This window comes from Balaenoptera borealis (assembly GCF_965194805.1).
Source record: "Balaenoptera borealis genome assembly, chromosome: 20".
Classification (NCBI taxonomy): Eukaryota; Metazoa; Chordata; class Mammalia; order Artiodactyla; family Balaenopteridae; genus Balaenoptera; species Balaenoptera borealis.
In genome coordinates, this window is record NC_138879.1 from 46,495,468 (window position 1) to 46,512,403 (window position 16,936).

General features: G+C 37.8%; 1 protein-coding gene across 3 annotated transcripts in view; it reads left to right on the plus strand.

Moving 5' to 3' along the window:
• Nucleotides 1-16,936, plus strand: part of EFCAB5 (EF-hand calcium binding domain 5) — a 138,782-nt gene that overhangs the window by 95,528 nt on the left and 26,318 nt on the right. For 2 of the 3 annotated variants that reach the window (XM_082371828.1, XM_082371829.1), the window contains exons 11-17: nucleotides 3,473-4,513; nucleotides 5,907-6,176; nucleotides 8,050-8,264; nucleotides 9,530-9,686; nucleotides 12,309-12,598; nucleotides 15,551-15,720; nucleotides 16,474-16,702. In XM_082371828.1, the coding sequence (XP_082227954.1) occupies nucleotides 3,473-4,513; nucleotides 5,907-6,176; nucleotides 8,050-8,264; nucleotides 9,530-9,686; nucleotides 12,309-12,598; nucleotides 15,551-15,720; nucleotides 16,474-16,702 (2,372 nt within the window). The remainder of the gene's footprint in view (nucleotides 1-3,472; nucleotides 4,514-5,906; nucleotides 6,177-8,049; nucleotides 8,265-9,529; nucleotides 9,687-12,308; nucleotides 12,599-15,550; nucleotides 15,721-16,473; nucleotides 16,703-16,936) is intronic. The other variant, XM_082371830.1, reaches the window with a different exon arrangement.

The window sequence follows — 16,936 nt, forward strand, 5'->3', positions numbered from 1 at the left end:
AGGTCATTCTATCCCCATGGAATCCCTTCATATAACATCTCCCTTAGATCATGATAGCTCTGTCGAGTTGTTCATTCCACACAAAATTCAGTCTTCATCACAACTAGATGTGTTTTTCACTATGGTGTAATACTAAAAGTTGTTAAGTCAGAACTCAGCTAGAATTCAATTTTAAATTCATTCAAATGAAGGGGTGCTTTAGTGACAATCTGAATGTTTTGGAAATTAAGTTGGTAGTGGTAATTCCAGTTTTAATGTCCAACTTAGAATTCTAAAGTTTCTAAGAAAAATGTTTCCTTCTCCCAAGCATTTTTTATTGAAATATAGTTGATGTACAATATTATGTTAGTTTCAAATGTACTACATAATGATTTGACATTTTCATGTATTAGGAAATAATCACCGTGATGAGTCTAGTAACAATCTATCCCCCTACAAACTTAACACAATATGATTGACTGTATTCCTTATGCTGTATATTACATCCCTGTGACTTATTTATTATATAACTGGAGGTTTGTACCTTTTAATTCGCTTCACCTGTTTCACCCACACCTCAAACCCTTCTGGCAACCACCATTTGTTCTCTGGGTCATATGGCAGTTCTACTTTTAATTTTTTGAGGAATCTCCATACTGTTTTCCATAGTGGCTGCATCAATTTACAATACCACCAACAGTGCACAAGGGTTCCCTTTTCTCCTTATCTTTGCCAGCACTTATTATTTGTTGTCTTTTTGATGATAGCCATTCTGACAGGTGTGAGGTGGTATCTCATTGTGGTTTTGATTTGCATTTTCCTGATGATTAGTGTGATGTTGAGCATCTTTCATGTATCTGTAGGCCAACTGTACATCTTCTCTGGGAAAAAAGTCAATTCGGGTCCTCTGTCCATTTTTTAATCAGGTTGTTTTTTTGATGTTGGTTTGTATGTCTTCTTCATTTTGGATATTAACCCTTTAGCAGATATATCATTTATAAATATCTTCCCCCATTCATTAGGCTGTCTTTTTGTTTTGTTGATAGTTTCCTTTGCTGTGCCAAAGCTTTTTAGTTTGATGCTGTTCCATTGTTTATTTTTGCTTTCATTTCCCTTGCCTAAGGAGACATATCCAAAAATACATCACTAAGGCAGATGTCAAAGAGCCTACTGCCAATGTTTTCTTCTAGGAGTTTAATGGATTCAGGTCTTACATTTAAGTCTTTAATCCATTTTGATTTTATTTTTGTACATGGTGTGAGAAAGTAATTCAGCTTGATTCTTTTGCATGTAGCTGTCCAGTTTTCCCAACACCATTTATTGAAGAGACTGTCTTTCCCCATTGTATACTCTTGCCTTCTTTGTTGTAGATTAATTGACGATATAAGTGTGGGTTCATTTCTGGTCTCTCCATTCTGTTCCATTGATCTACATGCCAGTTTTGTGCCAGTACCATACTGTTTTGATTACCATAGCTTTTGTTTGTTTGTTTGTTTGGATTTTTTCTTTTCTTGGCCACACTTCATGACTTGTGGGATCTTAGTTCCCTGCCCAGGGATTGAACTCGTGCCCTTGGCAGTGAAAGTGCAAAGTCCTAACCACCAAGCCTCAGGGAATTCCCTATAATATATTTTGAAATCAGGGTGTGCGATAGCTCCAGCTTCTTCTTTCTCAAGATTGTTTTGGCTATTCAGGGTCTTTTGTGTTTCTATAAAAATTTCAGAATTATTTGTCCTAGTTCTGTGAAAAATGCCATTGGTGTTTTGATAGAGATTGCACTGAATCTGTAGATTGCCTTGGGTAATATAGTCATTTTAACAATATTGATTCTTTTAGTCCATGAGCACAGTGTATCTTTCCATTTGTGTCATCTTCAATTTCTTTCATCAATGTCTTATAGTTTCCAGGTACCAGTCTTTAAGGGCCCTGCTGCCCTTCAAAGCCAGATGTTCTGGGACAGGACCTCCAGTCTAGGATCCTGATGTGGGAGTTAGACCCCTTGCTCCTTGCAGAGAACCTCTGCAATTGTAATTATCCTCTTGTTTGTGGGTCACCTACCCAGGGGTGTGGGTCTTGATTATACCACATCTCTGCCCCTCCTGCCTGTCTCATAGTGGTTCCTTCTTTATGTCTTTAGTTGCGGAAAATCTTTTCTGCTTTCGTGGATAGTTGCTCTGTAAATAGTTGTAAATTTGGTGTGCCCAAGGAAGGAGGTGACCTCGTGGTCTTCCTAATCTGGCCTCTTGGCCACACCTCTCTCTCTCAAGCACTTTTACTTGTACACCTCTACTGTACTTATACAGTAAAATATCTTTTTTATATTACTCCCAAAACAAAAGGATTGTGGGTTATATTTTTATTTTTTAAAGAGGAGGTCTTTGAATGGATGAGTTTTCCAAAGAAAGTGAATATTTTACTTGTGTGAAAATTTATTACTTGGATACTTAAATATCTATGGATAGTGTACATAGAGTATCCTGAAAATTGTGGGAATCGCAGTTTTAGAACTTAAATACTAACTGTTTTGGGAGGAAGGGGTACAGTCTTGTGGCATGAGTCCCATTTTCTGTAGTCCTGGATATCAAGGTTGTTTTGTTGTTGTTGTTGTTGTTTAACAGTGGGATTCTCATGAGTGCTATCCAATCTTTCCCTAGAATTCTGAACCAGGTGTCCACATAAGTTGTGGAGAAAAAGAATTGAGGAATGAAGAAGAAAGAGAGGGAAGAGGGAAGGGAGAGAAAATGAATATTGGAAAAATACAGCTCAGTGAAAGATTGTCACAGAGCTTTGCTTTTATTTTGGTATTGCAGATACTGAAAAGGTATATGAGGTGAAAGACATTTGTCGCTTTCCTCAGCCCTATGCTATGCTTATTGTGGGAGGACCAAGAGTAGAGGATAAATTCTATTTGCCTTACAAGTCTAAGCAACTCTCCTAGTAGCAAAAGAAGAATCATGTTCATTTCCAAAACCATACCTTTTAGGAAGGGATTATTTCTAATTTACAGTAGTGAGCATCTTTTATGTTCCTTTAGATACCTTTTTGTTTTTTATTGAGTTGCTGGGAAAGGTAACTGATATTTATTTAAAGCAATAGGTCTATGTTACAGTCACTGTGCTGATTGCTTTTTTTAAATTTTTATTTTATAATAGAGTATAGTTGATTTACAATGTTGTGTTAGTTTCAGGTGTACAGCAAAGTGATTCAGTTATACATATACATACATCCATTCTTTTTCGGATTTTTTTCCCATATAGATTTTTTTTTAATTGGAGTATAATTGCTTTACAATGTTGTATTAGCTTCTGCTGCACAATGAAGGGAATCAGCTATATGTATACATATATCCCCTCCCTCTTGGTCCTCCCTCACACCCCTCCCATCCCACCCATCTAGGTCATCACAGCCCATTGCTCTTTTACATTAATTTACTAGCTCTGATTCTACACTATAAGATCAACTGTTTAGGTAAATGTTTTGTTTTCTGTGTTAGGGCCGTTTGTTGAATTTGGAGAGATAGACTTGCCTGAGTTCTGGGGAGACATGGATAATCAGAAGCACATTTATGAAGACTTTGACAAAGTACTCTTAGAGATGAATACATTACTTTCTGAAAAACATGCTAGCAAGAGCCAAAGTAAATTATTAGCAAATCCAGAAGATCAACATAAACATGATAAACATAGAAAATCAACACTACCACAAAGCCCACCAGAACAGCAGAGAGGGACAACTGCAAACCAAGAACCAAACAGAATTTCAACCAACGAACAAGAACAAGACAAAGAGTCAACTGGAGAACAAGAACCGAACAAAGAATCAGTAGCAAAACGAGGAACCTACACAGGTTCAACTCCAGAACAAGGATCAAGTAGAGAATTAATAATAGAACAAAGACCACATAATGAGTCAATAATAGAACAAGGAGTACCACCAGGAATCCACACTGAACCAGCTGCAGAGCAAGGACTTTACAGAGAATCAGTAACGGCACAAGGACAACATGAAGAGTCAACAACAGGACAAGGATCACACAGAGGGTCACCTGAGGAACAGGGAACACATAGAGAGTCAGTATTAGAACAGGGACCACACAGAGGGTCAATTGCAGAACAGGAATCACACAGAGAGTCACTCTTAGATCAAGGACACCCCAGAGGGTCAACTGCAGAACAGGAAGCACGCAGAGAATCCCTATTAGATCAAGGACGACCCAGAGGGTCAGTTGCAGAACAAGGAGCACGCAGAGAGTCAGTAGTAGAACAAGGACCACACAGAGGGTCAACTGCAGAACGACAACCACCCACAGAGACAATTCCAGAAAAACAAGAGGATATAGACTCAACTTCACAATCAAGAAAAGGTAGTATCTTAAGAGAAAGTGAAAAATCTAGGGAGGCTATTTCCTTTGAGTACACTGAAATCCCTCCACAGGAAGAAAGGACTCAGGGGCAAATCTATGACGAGCAACTATTCATGAGTCCTGAACTGCAAGAGAAAATTTCGGTATCAAGCAGAAAAGGTCATCTTTCAGGCAGTAATATAGTTCTTCTACATCAGCTCCTTGTTTTGTAGAGTGTTTTTTAAAGTCCTTTCAGGAAATATTCATTTCAGTTAGGATCTCTTCCTGACATATGAGGTCATGCAATCTTCAGATATATTTTGCTACTCAACATGAGTCTAGACCTTGAGTAATCAATTACATGCAAACCAGAAAGTCTCTATTATCAATTTACCTAGAATTCCTTTTACACTAGAAGCCCATTTGTAAGGAAGAAATCTGGTAATATTACATGTAGAAATTTTCATTGGACCTCTGAAAAGGCAGTAGAAACCCTTTTATTTTAAATGTGGTGTCTGATATCAAAATAAAAGAAATAAATTTCTTTTATTTCAAACTTTAAAAGTATCTCACTTTTTCCAGTTGTATATAAGAGTTTCTGGAGGTCATATTTAAGACTGAAAGCACCCCGCATTTCAAATATTTATGCTGAAGAAGACTTTTCCTCTGAATTGCCTATGCCAATTTACGCTCTTTTTGTTGAAGAATTCTAATCTTTTAGAGAACCAATCTCAAAGCCACTTAAGACCTCAGTTAAGCATAATTTTTTAATTCTATAGTTCTACAGTCCCAAAGAAAATTCTTATTTAAAACTCCTAAGAGATGGGTAACCTATGTTCTAGATTCTACACTAACATTAACTAATTTTAAATCTTTCATTTTTTTCAGCATTATATTTATTTCTCCATGAAACAAGGCTACTAATTTCTGGCTCTCCCTGCATAGTAGGGATACAGCTTAAAAAGTTAATGAAGTTACTATTCAGTCAGATGTATTATTAGTGAGGACTTAATTTTGACTATCTGCAACAGTGATCCAAAATAACAGTGTCTAAAAAAACAAACAAAAGCAAAACAAAATAACAATGTCTAAACAAGACAGGAGTTTCCTTGTTTCTCATGTAAAAGTAAAAATTTATATGACAGCTCAGCCCCATGAAATCAGCAGAGGCTCAGGCTCTTTCTGTCTTGTGTCTCCTCCAACCACATGGCCCAGGATAGCTCACCACCATGTCCACATTCTGACCACCAGGTGAGGAGAAAGGATAGGTATTACATCATTTCCCGTCACAGTTCATTGGTCGGAATTTAGGCATATAGTGACACCTAGCTGCCAGAGAGGCTAGGAAATATAGCCCTTAATTTGCATGGCCAAATTTGGGTACAACAAATAGCCTTTGTCACAGAGCTGCTCCCAACAACTAAAGTTATTAAGTGATACCATTATGATATAGCATATATAGGAAAGACCTGAAAGAAAGTTTTTGTGTTCTATATGCAAGGCACTTCTCTCATTTATTAACTTTAGAATATATAATAGAATATATAATGTCCAATTCATAGGCATTTTCTTTTGTACCTCTTAGAAACTGAAAAAAAGGAAGTTCAGAAAGACAAATCCTGTGAACCCAAGTCCCAAAAAATAGAAGGAAAATCATGGTCAGGTAACTCCTCATTTAATCCTCCTTTCATTCATACTCTAGAGCAAAACCATTATGAAAGTGAAGTTACGTTGGCTATATTATGGAACATGTATTTTATAGGTGAACTTTTGACTTGTAACTGGAACACGAAGTATGCCAAATGTGAAGAGGAGGAACAGGCAAACTTAATCTATGGTAACTCCAGGTTCACAGGTACATGTTAACAACAAAACCAGGGAGAACAGATGGCACTCTAATTGATGAACTTAATTTACTGTCGTACACGATGATAAGGACTGGACTTAGCCAAGGCACAATGGCAGAGTGATACTTGCATTATTGTGTCCCTGAGCTGATGGATCTAAACATATTCAAGATGACTGTTTTAGGTGGTAGTGTACATGCAGTGCTATTGATGAATGCTCTTTAAAACATATGCATTAATACAGTTGTCCCTCAGTATCTGCAGGGGATTGTTCCACGGAAACCACCCCCCAAAGTTCCCCCCATGAATACCAATATTCAGGGATGCTAAAGTCCCTTATGTAAAATGGAATAGTATTTGCATATAACCAGTGCACATCTTCCCATATACCTTAAATCATCTCTAGATTACGTATAATACCTAATACAATGTAAATGCTATGTAAACAGTTGTAAATACAATGCGAATGCTATGTAAATGGTTGCCAGCATGTTGCAAATTCAAGTTTTGCTTTTTTGGAACTTTCTGGAAATTTTTTTTCTGAATATTTTTGATCCACAGTTGAATCCACAGATGCAGAACCTGCGGCTACAGAGAGCCAACCGTATACAATTTTTTTTTCTTTTTACTGTTAAATGGCCCTGAAACCACTTTGAAGCTATCATCAAGGTATACAAAGGGAATCAGATGTTAGATATTAGAAAAATAGAAATCATTCCAGCTATTCCTCTCCCTGGTAGTTCCACATCCAAATATGTGAGGTAGGTGAGGATCTGTCTTGTTTTTGAAGACTTAACAAAGGAAGATCTACTCAACAGAGACAATAAAGAGTAGATATTAGGTCTCAGTAAACCATGTTTTTAACAACAATTATTCCAACAAGTACGATTTTATCATTTTATCTTTCATCAACAAGTAGTAGAACTTATAAGATCAAGATATTTTCTACCTATCTGTAATCTTTTTCTCATTTAAGCATGGATCAAATGACAAATTTCTATCCTCCAAATATTTGGTGAAATTGCATGGCATTGAGTAAGCTCTTGTTGCCTGCTAATTCATGTTCCTCTTCTCCTGGTCTTACTTCTTTATCTCAGTTTTGCTTTACCATTTTAACAGTTGTGTGGGTGATCCTTTTTAAGTCACATCAAATCTCATATGGAAAGCATAAGGGCATGAATGATTGAATTAGTTAATAAATCAAACATAAATCACAGGGCTTTTTTATGAAATATGCTTCATGTTATAACACTGAGCTTCAAGGTAAATATATTAGTCAAGACTCTTGTGGGGAGAGGTGGTAGTGGTGGTATTTACAGACTTATTTAACTAGTGAGTCCAGACTGCAGCTGGCTTCAGGCACAACTGAATCCAAGAGCTCAATAATAGCAGCAGGACAGTGTCTCTTTGCCTCTCAGCCCTGTTCTTCTCTGTGTAACTTTCAGTTTCAGTTTTCTCTGTATTGTGGCAGAGATGTCCATGAGAGCATCTCTAAGCCTACATCCTACTAGTTCAGGAATCAGAGTACAAGAAGAGTGATTCTGCCCCAATAGTTGCCCCAAGAGTTCTGGGGCTAATCCTCATTGGCCTATAGTGGATTCCATTGCTGTCATATGTGAATCACTGGCCGGACCTATATCACATGGCCATCCTTGAAGCAAGGGTGGAGGAAGCTCAGAACTACCTGATACATCTAAACTGACAATGGGGGAGAGATGTTTTCCTAAATCAAAAAAGGAGGGTGCTGAACTCATGAAGGGAGCATGAATTCCTGACAGGAGAAAAAGGAGCAGATGTCCATTACAATAAGTACTTGTATATTTTCCAGAACTTTGATAAAATTGTTCACTTCACTGTTTGATGTATGTTTCTTCCTGATAGACCTACACTCGATTATCAGAAATATTCAGTCTTACAAGGAAATAAAAGGTAGGAGTGCCTTCAATGGAGTTTCCTTCAATCTGCTCCAGTTTGTGCAACTCCTGGAGACATTTGTTGGTGAAGATGCCCCCTTGAGTGTCAGCGAAGCCCTCACCTCCTTTTTTAAGAAGGGCTTTGTTGAAACAAAAGAAGAGAAAATGAGTGGCTTAGAAGAGGTGAGTAATATTATTTATCAATAAAACAAGTGAGGTCACTATTATAAATAAATCTATCAATCTCAGTTGCTCCTAGTCTAGCTCTTCTTAAGTAACTTACAACCAAACCTATCACTTTAGTTCAACGAGCATGGCCATTAAATACTTCATTTTAATGTCAAATATTCTAAGATCACACTCCAGAGAACTCATTCCCCTAATAAGAACATGATTGCTGATGGCAAGTGATGGTTTATTTTACAGCTGTGTTTTTGCTCCTCTGAAGCTGGAAGAGCAGATTCCGAGGAGCAGAAATGTGTATATGCAAAGATGTGTGTGTGTGTGTACATGTGTGTGTGTGTGCGTGTGTGTGTGTGCACTGTCTGCTGTGTGAGTGCATTTGCAAATGCACATACATAGGGGTACAATTGTGGCTTGAATATATATTTTTATTCATGTGCACCAAGGTAGTACATATTTCTTAAGAAATTACTACTTACCTAGCTGATAAATGCAAACACATTAGCTGATATAAACAACTTAGGTACTCTTATATGAAATACATAAATCAGGTTCACCAGGCATATTCAGTAAACTTATCAGTCTTATGAGTCTTCTCAACCTAATCTAGAGTTGATATTCCTTTTGCCTCCTCAACTGCTATTCCCCCCATTTAATCAAATGGTATATGTTCACTTTCTTTTAGCAACGAAATTAAATTACTATCTAGTTGACATAATCTAGTAAAAAAGTCTAAATGGTAAATAAAATTAATATCAAGTTAGGTCAATGTTAAATATAAAAAAGAATTTTTGAACACAGTCATTTTTTTGTTGTTTGAACACTGCCATCCAACCCCCTTTACTACAAAACATATTCCATCAAGAAGCCAGGCAGAGCACCCCATGTTTTATCACATTCTTAAACAACTAGTAAGGGAGTAGAAAGGAATGAATCAAAGATTCTCAAGGAGTGAGTCCCCTTCCTAAATTAATGTGTTTTAGTTCAATGCAGAGAATGCCTGCTTTTTGGCTTAGAGGTGAAACAAAGAAATGATATTTAAAGAATTAAAATTAAATGCTTCATTTAAAAAAAAATTTTTAATTAAAAAATATTTTTAAATAATAAAAAATTAAATGCTTCATTTTACCATTCATATTTATGCTTAGTCCCAAAGTAAAGCTGTTTCTATAAAAAATGCTGCACTTTGGGGGGAATAAGCATAAGATGCCAGCTAGCACAATACAGTGTATCTTCTGTGCTTTGTTATCCTGTTTGTATCCTAGGCTAGACAAAATGCTTCCCAAGTCCGACGGGGACTTCTCCTAAATGCCCTCTTTCAGAAGTGGGACTGTGATGGCTCAGGCTTCCTGGATCTGAATGAAGTTGATGAACTCTTGTACACATACAAGGAGGGAATGGAAAAGGAATCTATGAAGAAAGGTAAAAATGTAATTTTCTTAAGTTGTGGTAACAACTTGGCTTCAAGTTTCCCGGTATTGTGGCATATATACAGTTAAAACACTGGTTGGTCTAAAACCGTGAGATACCACTTCACACTTACTAGTGTGGCTATAATTTTTTTTGAGCTTTATTGAGATATAATTGACATGTAACATTGTGTAAGTTTAAGATGTACGATGTATTGATTTGATGCACATGTATTATGAAATGATTACCACAGTAGCTTAGTTAATACTTCCATCACCTCACACAATACCATTTCTTTTTTTGTGATGAGAACATTTAAGATCTACTCCCTTAGAAACTTTCAAGTATACAATGCAGTATTAACTATAATCACCATGCTGTACGTTAGAATCCCAGAACTTTTCTTATAATGAAAGTTTGTACGCTTTGACCACCATCTCCCCATTTCCCCCACCCCCAGCCCCTGGCAACTACCATTCTACACTCTGTTTCTGTGAGTTTGGCTTTTTTAGATTCCACATATAAGTGAGATCATACAGTATTTGTCTTTGTCTGACTTATTTCTCTTAGCATAAAGCCCTCAAGGTCCATCCATGTTGTTGCAAATGACAGGATTTCCTTCTTTCTCATGGCTCAGTAATGTTCCATGGTATATGTGTCATTCACATATATACATACATATATATATAATTCGTATGTCATATATATATATACACACACACACACACTCCATGATTCTTTATCCATTAATTCGTTGACAAACACTTAGGTTGTTTCCATATCTTGGCTATTGTGAATAATTCTGCAATGAACATGAGATGCAGATATCTCTTCGAGACAGTGATTTTATTTCTTTCAGATATATATCCAGAAGTAGAATTCCTGGATCATTTGGTAGTTCTATTTTTAATTTCTTGAGGAACCTCCACACTGTTTTCCACAGTAACTATACCAATTTACATTCCCACCAACAGTCCACAAGGGTTCCCTTTTCTTCACATCCTTACCAACACTTGTTATCTCTTGTCTTTTTGATGACAGTCATTCTAACAAGTGTGATGTGATATCTCATTGTGGTTTTGATTTGCATTTCCCTGATGATTAATGATGTTTGAGCATCTTTTCATGCACCTTTGGTCATTTGCATGTCTTCTTTGGAAAAGTATCTATTCAGTTCCTCTGCCCATTTTTCAATCAGATTTTTTGTTTCTATTGAGTTGTATGAGTTCCTTATGTATTTTGGATATTAACCCCTTATCAGATATATGATTTGCAAATATTTTCTCCCATACTGTAGGTGTTCATTTTGTTGCTACTTCTGCTGTGCAGAAGGTTTTTAGTTTGATGTAGCCCCGCTAATTTATTTTTGCTTTTGTTGCTCATGTAGTATGACTATAATTTTTAAAATGGAAAATAACAGTGTTTGCAAGGATATGGGGAAATTGGAACCCTTGTGCATTGCTGGTGGGAATATAGAAAATGTCAGAGCAATCAGGAGTTGAACTGTTGTAGAGTGCTTTGTCCAAGACCTTAACTGTACATAGTTAGATTCCTTCTGTGTGTCTGGCTACCCATGCTCTTGGGGTTAAAAGAATCCAAACCACTCCACAGTTCTGCCTATTTTCCCTTCTTGTTTTATCTTTCTGCTTCTACAAGGTCTGACTCACCTCTCAAGTCTGAATGGCTTGAAAGTTTCCCCTGAAGTTACTTAACTTCTTATTCTCCTTAATGACTTTTTCTTCTCCTATATTATATTTTTCTCTTCTGATCAATTCTTCTCAATCAAAAGCTACTAAAAATCTTATTCTAATGTAATAAGTTCTCTCCTTCATTTGCTTAGATCCCAGTATAAATGATTTTGCTCTTCACTGGGTTTAAGGATTTATCTGATTACTTTGGCATAACAGATTTCAAATTCTTAAAGTATGTAGTACATAAGGGAAAGAGCAATCAGAGTTAGTTAAGGTCTTCAACCTTTTCAGAAATGAACGTAACCAATACGTTGATCTTCAAAGGTACCTAAGTTTATCAACTGTCATGTGTTCTTCATTAACTATGTCTTCTGCAAACTGTACATTATACTACACTACTTGTCTTAGACTGCCTCCGAAGACAATTTACTTAATGAAGTTTCAAAAGGCATAATGAGGTGGTTTCCACTTACAGGATGGGAAAACTTCATAACAGAGAACTATGTTCCACAGAGGAAAAGATACTACACAATGGTCAGGAGAGCTGGGTTCCAATACTGGATCTTTCACTAAATGGTCACATGACCATGGGCAAGTTACTGAACCTCTATAGAGTCAGGTGTCCACATGGGTAAAATGAAGGAGTTGGACATGATGGATTCTAGAATTTAAGGGACCTAAGGATGATGTTATAAGGTTTCACCTGGCTGAGTGGTAGAATTAAAACAAAACAATAACAGATGACATAAGAGTCATCTTGAGTTCAGTATAGGAAGTCACTGTAAGATGTTCCATTGGGCTTGAGGTGCCTTTGATATGCCTGGTTTTCCATGGGAAGCAGTTGTCAGAGGCTTCAATTTGCTGTAAGAGAGGAGAATGAAAATTTCCCCCACAGATGAATGAACTTTTGATTAGTTCTTGGTTTTGTATTTATGTCTTTTAGCTAAACTACACATCCAATTTCCAAAGCCACACCCTGGTCACGAAGTGAGGTTGTCTTCCAAACAGTTTCAGAAATACATAGAATTGGTTGTATCTGAACTGAGGGGCAATGAAGATCAAGTTCTGGAAAGCGTTGTGGAGTTTCTGATGAATACTTTAGAAAGGAGCCATGTTGAGAGTCTGAGAAATTGTGCCAGACAAAAGTGGCTGCACCAAATCCAACGTGCTGCAGAGACAAGTGGAGTATCCTTGGAGCCAGTGTACGCGGAGACCTTTAAGGCCCTCACCCAGGTGTGTTTTCTAAAATGATATATAAGAGAAAAAATTTCCTTACAGTAGGTGATGTGCAATGGTTACAAAGGAGGAACACACTAAATTCTCTTGAGAAATTGCTGCTATAGATGTTTTATTCATTCCAATACTTTACAATGACCCAAAGCCTAGTAAAGATGCAACTGGAATGATTGCAAGTTGGCAAGCAGAGAGGAAAGGTATAAGAAATAAAATTATGTCTTGGGATTCCTAATTTCATTGTGCCAAAAGTCAGATAAAAAATTAAAAAAAATAAAAAAAATAAAAAAAGTCAGATAAGCCTAGAACAGACAATAAAGTGACATTAAAAAATAACCGCTAAAAGGAGATTTAAAAAAAAAAAAATAGCCATCAGGAATGTTCATTGCAGCACTATTTACAATAGCCAGGACATGGAAGCAACCTAAGTGTCCATCGACAGATGAATGGATAAAGAAGATGTGGCACATATATGCAATGGAATATTACTCAGCCATAAAAAGTAACGAAATTGAGTTACTTGTAGTGAGGTGGATGGACCTAGAGTCTGTCATACAAAGTGAAGTAAGTCAGAAAGAGAAAAACAAATACTGTATGCTAACACATATATATAGAATCTAAAAAAAAAAAAAAAATGGTTCTGATGAACCTAGGGGCAGGACAGGAATAAACACGCAGACGTAGAGAATGGACTTGAGGACACGGGGAGGGGGAAGGGTAAGCTGGGACAAAGTAAGAGAGTAGCATTGACATATATACACTACCAAATGTAAAATAGATAGCTAGTGGGAAGCAGCTGCATAGCACAGGGAGATCAACTCGATGCTTTGTGACCACCTAGAGGGGTGGGATAGGGAGGGTGGGAGGGAGACGCAAGAGGGAGGGGATATGGGGATATATGTATACATATAGCTGATTCACTTTGCTATACAGCAGAAACTAACACAGCATTGTAAAGCAATTACACTCCAAGAAAGATGTTAAAAAAAAAAAATAACCGTGAGGAGATGTACATGCAGTTCAAGCTACATTTCCCTTGCATGATGTTTCGGGAGTCATTTTTTTTTTTTTAAGGAATTCCTTTATTGTTTTTATTATTTATTTATTTATTTATTTTTAGCTGTGTTGGGTCTTCGTTTCTGTGCAAGGGCTTTCTCTAGTTGCGGCAAGCGGGGGCCACTCTTCATCGCGGTGCGCGGGCCTCTCACTATCACGGCCTCTCTTGTTGCGGAGCACAGGCTCCAGACGCGCAGGCTCAGTAGTTGTGGCTCACGGGCCCAGTTGCTCCGCGGCGTGTGGGATCTTCCTAGACCAGGGCTCGAACCTGTGTCCCCTGCATTGGCAGGCAGACTCTCAACCACTGCACCACCAGGGAAGCCTCCTGGGAGTCAGTTTTAAAAGGAACAATTTAAATCATAAAGTCATTATAAAGTAGAATCCAACATGACACTATATTTCATAGCACTGCCTAGAAACAATCTGAGACTATTACAGAATCCTGTCACTTAAAATACATGACCTGGATGGACCACTGTCCACAGCTCTGCTGCCACCTCAGACACTCCCAGCTTGCTGCTCTTTCCAGGCAGAAACAGCATGGCTGTCTTCTACATATATCACAGCTTCCATTGATCCAGGGAAACTATGTCGTTCATCTCAGCTAAATAGCAGCACTTGATTATGGGAATCATCTCCTGAATGGCTGAATTTTCCAATGTAGTTGGAAATGATGTGACCAGCAACAGGAGACCAATCAAGAAAAAGATGTATTGCTCCAACTTGCTTCAGAGATCTGCAGTACCCTAAGATACATCTTTTTTTTTTTTAATTATTTTATTTATTTTTGACTGTGTTGGGTCTCATTGCTGTGTGTGGGCTTTCTCTAGTTGCGGCGAGCGGGGTTTACTCTGTTGTGGTGCGCGGGCTTCTCATTGCGGTGGCTTCTCTTGTTGCAGAGCATGGGCTCTAGGCGCAGGGGCTTCAGTAGTTGTGGCACATGGGCTCAGTAGTTGTGGCTCGCAGGCTCTAGAGCGCAGGCTCAGTAGTTGTGGCGCACCGGCTTAGTTGGTCTGTGGCATGTGGGATCTTCCCAGACCAGGGCTTGAACCCATGTGCCCTGCATTGGCAGGCAGGTTCTTAACCACTGTGCCACCAGGGAAGCCCACCCTGAGATACATCTTAATACATCTTAATACATCTTTGTTAGTTAGCCTGTTGATCTTCTATGTAGAAAAGGAGGAATCAAGGCAGAAGGGAAAAGAAAAGCACAAAGAGCAAACCCAAGTACATAGAAAGAGGAGACAAATATCAGAGAAAGTGTCTCTCATGTCCCCAATTTATGGGCATATTTAATATATGTGTTAACATATAATATTGTTATAATATTTTAGGTACAGAGAATTCTCAGTTATTTTAATTAGAAATAGTAGTTGAGTAAAGTCTGCAATCTGCATCCCCAAGTAATCCTTTCCTGAAATGATGTAAATCAAACGTCATAGCCAAACAATGTTAAGAATTTCTTGAGAGCATTTTTTCCCATATTCACATCATAGTAGATGGTTAAGAAATAGGAATGAAATGAAGTCATCTTCTTGCCCCAGCTCTCTGGAATAAGTACTTTTAACTGAAGCCCATACAACATGAGTATGGTTCAAAGGGATCCAAGTTTTAAACCTCTAAATTTAAGTAGACCTGGCAGATTTTTTTTTTTAAAGTAAACTAGTCTGATTGACATTGTGTAAATCTATTCCAGTCAGTAAAACTCAGGTTTCAGGAACACCTGTGGTGTCAGCTTTTTCCCCACTGCCTATGAATGGTAATATCTGCATCATTTATTCAGGAAAATTAAATTATTGGGTTCAGATACACAAACTGGCTAATGAAGGGAGACATGATTAAGAGAATAGCTCTTTGGCTATTGGCAAATAAATGGTCGGAAACATTTTGCCATAGGATGCTGAAGCCCATGGAAATAAGAAGATCAGTGCTCACATTTCCCTATTAGAAGAAAACCTACTACTGCCTGATAGAGGGAATGTTCTATTGAGGAATATAGCTTGTACTTTAGACGATGCTCCATTTGTACTGAACAGAGTGCTCTACAGGGACATGAAGGGGATCAGGTAAGAATATCTTGAAGAGGTTGGTTTCACCCTTCTAAAAAAAATAATTCCTTTTGTGAAGTAAACTAGCATTGAAATCCTAGTTAGCTGCCCAAGAGAGAAATGCCTCAGATCACCAAACTTTCTAGAGCAGGAGGTGACGTGTTTCCAGTCTTGGATGGTTTCACCTGGTTGTTTCTAGAGTTCACTCTTAGGCATTAATCTGCCATGTAGGGACTCTGCTTCACAGTTTCAGTTCAATTATTTCTGCCTACTCTGTAAGTTATGTCTCCTGCATCCTTTTTATATATGTTTTCTCTGTTATGATCGAAGCTTTTTTTTTTTTTTTTGCCTGTCATAGTGTAAGCACTCTATGTCAACTTTTATTGATATTATTTTCCTTTGTAGCAGTCTTTCCCCAACAACATTTAGAGTCCCACATCAAATGCAGCTGGATATTGCAACCATTATGACAATGTAATCACTATTAATTCCTTGCCCTTTCCATCGTGTCCCCCTAATCTGACTGTATCTGGCTCATCCATCCTCATTTTTTTCCAAGCAACATCTTTCTTCTTCTATATACACACCATTAAGCTTATTTTTTAAATCTTTCTCTCAAGTCAGACTCTCCTAACTGGCAATTTTATCTGAGCCCACTTCTCTGATATATAATACTAATGATTATGAATGGTTGGATCTAGTTTCCTGCATGGTTTAATCTAAAGCCCCCTCCTGTTGCCTTTCTCCCATCCTCATATTCCTATTTCTCAGCTTTACAGTAGTGGATGAAGGGAAGCCAGTACACGTCCCCCAAGTTCAGAACCATGGGAACATCTTCTTCTGGAACCATTCCCGCAAGAAGAACGATCAAAATGGGTCATTCCTGGCTCTGCCTCTTCAGGATGCATATATGAGGATCTTTGGGGTCTTGGCTGTTGACACCTTAAGAGATCCCCAGAAAATAAACATCTTCCTACCCCATGAGATCAAATTCTATCAGGTAAGGCACAGAAAAATTCTTCAAGATCTATGGTAGGGTGGCCTCTCCTTCTATACTTTTTAAAAAGCGAAACCTGAAACCAGATGAGAGTGAAGCTATGTATACAGATAGTGTCATCATACTTGTATCAGTTTTTGGAGAGGCTTCCCATTACACATGGAAGGACTCAGCCTCAGTTGCCCATCTATGTCTCAGCCTGTCTGGGAAGATTGTTAATATGTGTCTGATTGCATT